Source organism: Agrilus planipennis, unplaced genomic scaffold (assembly GCF_000699045.2).
Source record: "Agrilus planipennis isolate EAB-ADULT unplaced genomic scaffold, Apla_2.0 scaffold21, whole genome shotgun sequence".
Classification (NCBI taxonomy): domain Eukaryota; kingdom Metazoa; phylum Arthropoda; class Insecta; order Coleoptera; family Buprestidae; genus Agrilus; species Agrilus planipennis.
This window is the reverse complement of record NW_020439030.1, coordinates 2199512-2203199: the sequence shown is the minus strand read 5'-3', so window position 1 is coordinate 2203199 and position 3688 is coordinate 2199512. Positions and strand designations below refer to the sequence as shown.

Genomic DNA, 3688 nt, shown 5'->3' with positions numbered 1-3688 from the left:
TTATCTTTTGTTGTCATCTTTTCTTCCTGCTCTTTTATTATACGTAATATTTCACTCGTCACGTTTGTGTGTTTATGTAATTTTTATAGTTGAGAGTTTAATAAATAAATGTGTGCAATGAATATGTTTATTATATTAATGTAAGTTATCCCTTTATTTATATGTACAACTTAAGATTAGTAGAAAAGTATGTTCTAAAATAGACATATGATAAGATTAGGCATTTTATAAATCGCGAAGGATTTAAAACAACTGACCAAAACCACCTAATCTCGCATCTTCAAAATTTTTAATTCATCCTGTCTCGGAGGGGAAGAATGGGTTGGATTAAAAAATTTGAAGGTGATTTTGGTCAACTGCTTTAAGTTTAAAAGTACCCTTGAGAATCCCCGGCAACATGGGCGAAACGTTGACGTTTGTTTCCGAATAAATAAAAAACTTGTAAGTTCCCCTTTTGACTTTGATTTCACACCGAATTTAAAATTATTATATTTATATTCAAGTTATTAATGAACAAGTGTTTTCTTTGTTCGTTTTCTATTTAAAACAAAAAAAAATGTCGAAACATTTACCGAAAGTTTTACCAATATTTAATATATGATGTGAAGAAACTAATGCCCAAATGTTTTTTTTATACAATTTAGATGTTTTTCCATAATGGAATGTACCGAAATGTTTATAACGTTGCCCCACAAGACCTCCATTTGTTTAACAGAAGAATGCCGAAACGTTGGTAAATATATTTATCTAATTAAGAAAGTACAGTAAAATTTGCTTATAATAACTCTGTTTATAACAACAATCCCTTTATTATGTTGTATTTAATCGATCTCTTGTGACTTTCGCAAAAGCTTTTTATCGTAGAAACTATTAGTAATGCAATCAAAAACAAATAAGAATAAAATCTATTATTAATTTGAAATATTGAAACTGCTGACACAATAATTAGTAACTGACCTATAATTATGATGGAAAGGGACGAATTTCAAGTAGGGGCGTTAATAGGGATAGCAAGGAATGTAGTATACTAATTTCTTAATATATGTGTCAGTTTTTAGATGGTTTTGACCTAAATTAATTTCGATCAAATTCAATTTTCCTTAGATGTCAAGATACTATTTATAAGCAAATTACCGCATTTCACGTTTGTTTGACACAAAGGTTACAAACATATCTTTTGTAGGCTACAACATTTTTTCATCATTGAATTCTTCTAATAATCCATGTACAAATTTTTACGAATTCACTTGTGGTAACTGGAAAATAAATAATCAGGTGCCATTTTCCGATTCGGAGCCATTTTGGAACCAATGGATTCGCAACGAGTTCATTATGAGAGAACAAATCGATATGATAATAACAAAATATCAATCGAAAAACAGCAATTTCGTAAAGATAAATAAGTTATACAAATCTTGTTTGAACAGAGACGATAATGAGTCAAGTTATTTAAAAGAAGCAAGGATTTTAATAAACAAATTAGGTGGATGGAAAAAACTATCAAATGCTGCCACTACTGGAAAAAAACAACAGTATTCCTGGTTGCTAAAAGTTGCTGAAGTTACACGGTTATTTGGAGTACATCCTCTAATTAAAATGCATGTGGCTATCGACCTTCAGGACACGTCCAAATATATACTGAAAGTAGGTTTTAATTCGCCTGTAATTCCACATTTTATACTTTTCTTTTCCAAGGCCAGTCATCCAAGTTTCGCATTCATACAGAGCCGTGCTCCATACATATACCTTTAACAATCTTTTTCGAATTTCTAAATTAACCTTTTGGGAACATAGAAATGACCTCTTTTTGTTAAAGGCGACTCTACCCTGCGCTGTTCTTTGCTTTATAACTCTACTGCTCCTTCCATCTTGGATCTGACTTCTTAGATACGAAAATCAACCACTTCTTCTAATGTTTAGACTCCTACCTTTATATTCACTCTTTCCCTACTATTTCTTCCTTCGCACACTGTATATCAACCCTAATATTGTTATGTCTTCAATGATGTTTAACGTTTTTTATTTACTAGTTTGATCCTGGAGAACTATCACTTCCTCTATGGATTTTGGAAAATCCTCTGCGATATCTCGAACATATAAACGCTTATCACAATTGGATTTACAAAACAATGTCCTTAATCTTACCGAATGTAGAGGAGAAGTCTTTACAGATTCAAGCATTGTACTTGATCCAATTTGAAATCGAAATTGCCAGATTAAACAAAATAAAACAGAAATTTGTAAGACTGCCGTTAAAAAAAATGTATAAAAGAATGCCCACCAACGATTGGAATAAAATTGTTAAAATTTTATTTCGCAATACAAAGGCAGACATACATCCCACAACAGTTGTACAAATTGGAAAACTGGAGTATTTCGAGAAACTTGAAGACGCTCTGAAATATACTGAGTCACAAATAATTCGTAAGTAGTAAATTAAACGAAAAAAATCAGTCATGTACAAGTTCAATTCTTGGCTCGAAAGTTTCGTATCTTATCAAATACATTATTCAGTGTAAAAGTTTTGAGAACGTAAAACATCTTCAGTTCCTTGCAATAAAAATACTTTTGTATTTTCGCATATTTTTTATAACATCTATTTGAAATACTAAAAAAATATGTTTTTGTATTTACCTATCTATATAATTCTTGCATGAATATTTTAGAAAATGTTTACAACTATCAATAAATTTCAAGTTCCTACTTTAATGCATGATTTATGTAACAAACAAACAGTCATATAAGTGAGAGATATTAAAAGTCATTTAATTTTCTGTTTATGCAATCCCAAAAAGGAATGGGGACCAAAAATGGTAACTTCTAACTTCAAAAAGAATTCAAGAAATTTTTATAAATGATAATCATACCGGAAACATTTTTTGGGTCTATTCACGACAATACGTTTCATGTGTTGTAGATAACTACATAATATGGACTGTTCTAAGAGACTTAGCTAGAGACATAACAAAGGAAACAAGGCATTTGAATTTCCTTATCAACAGTAGCATTTTCAAAACAAAAGTTGATATTTCAACAACTAGGGAATGCGTTGACCTAGTGAGTTCCCATTTTGATTCAATTTTGTTACCTGTTTACGTCACCGAATACTCACTTCAAAAAGACATTGAAGACGTTAAAAATATATCGGAGCAAATAAGAAAGCAGTTTATAAAAAACTTGGAACAAAATTCGTGGTTACACTTTTCCACGAAACTTGAAGCTGTCGAGAAACTTAAAAACATGAAATTTTCATTTGGATACTATCCGGAAGGGCTCAATGACTCGACTTTAGAAAGGTACTACGGGGAGGTAAATTATTTGTTATTCTATTTGTTTATATATTTGTTACAAACCCTTTAATCATTAAAATAATTCGAAATGATCTGTATTCTGTCGAAACTGCCAGACGCGGATCGCGATTTCGATCTTTTTGGATCTCATCCGCGCGGCGCAGGCAGCCCGACAGAACACAGACCAACTTTTCCCTGCTGTCTTAACAGTGCGTTTTAGAAAATACTACAAATGGCGCAGTAAACGTCATCTGTAGCACGATGCTACATTTTAGGATTTACGTATGCTCCATCCTAATCCTCCAATCCTAAAATGTAGCATCGTGCTACAGATGGCGTTTACTGCGCCATTTGTAGTATTTTCTAAAACGCACTGTTAAGACAGCAGGTAAAAGTTG

The 3688-nt window shown here is 31.8% G+C and overlaps 1 protein-coding gene across 1 annotated transcript in view; it reads left to right on the top strand.

The window, feature by feature from the left end:
* The first annotated feature begins 614 nt into the window (after window positions 1-614).
* LOC108740491 (neprilysin-like) overlaps window positions 615-3688 on the top strand; it is a 9462-nt gene continuing 6388 nt past the window's right edge. Inside the window, exons 1-4 of the mRNA XM_025976531.1 lie at window positions 615-733; window positions 1184-1644; window positions 2031-2424; window positions 2918-3309. Of these exons, the coding sequence (XP_025832316.1) occupies window positions 658-733; window positions 1184-1644; window positions 2031-2424; window positions 2918-3309 (1323 nt within the window). The 5' untranslated portion in view covers window positions 615-657. The remainder of the gene's footprint in view (window positions 734-1183; window positions 1645-2030; window positions 2425-2917; window positions 3310-3688) is intronic.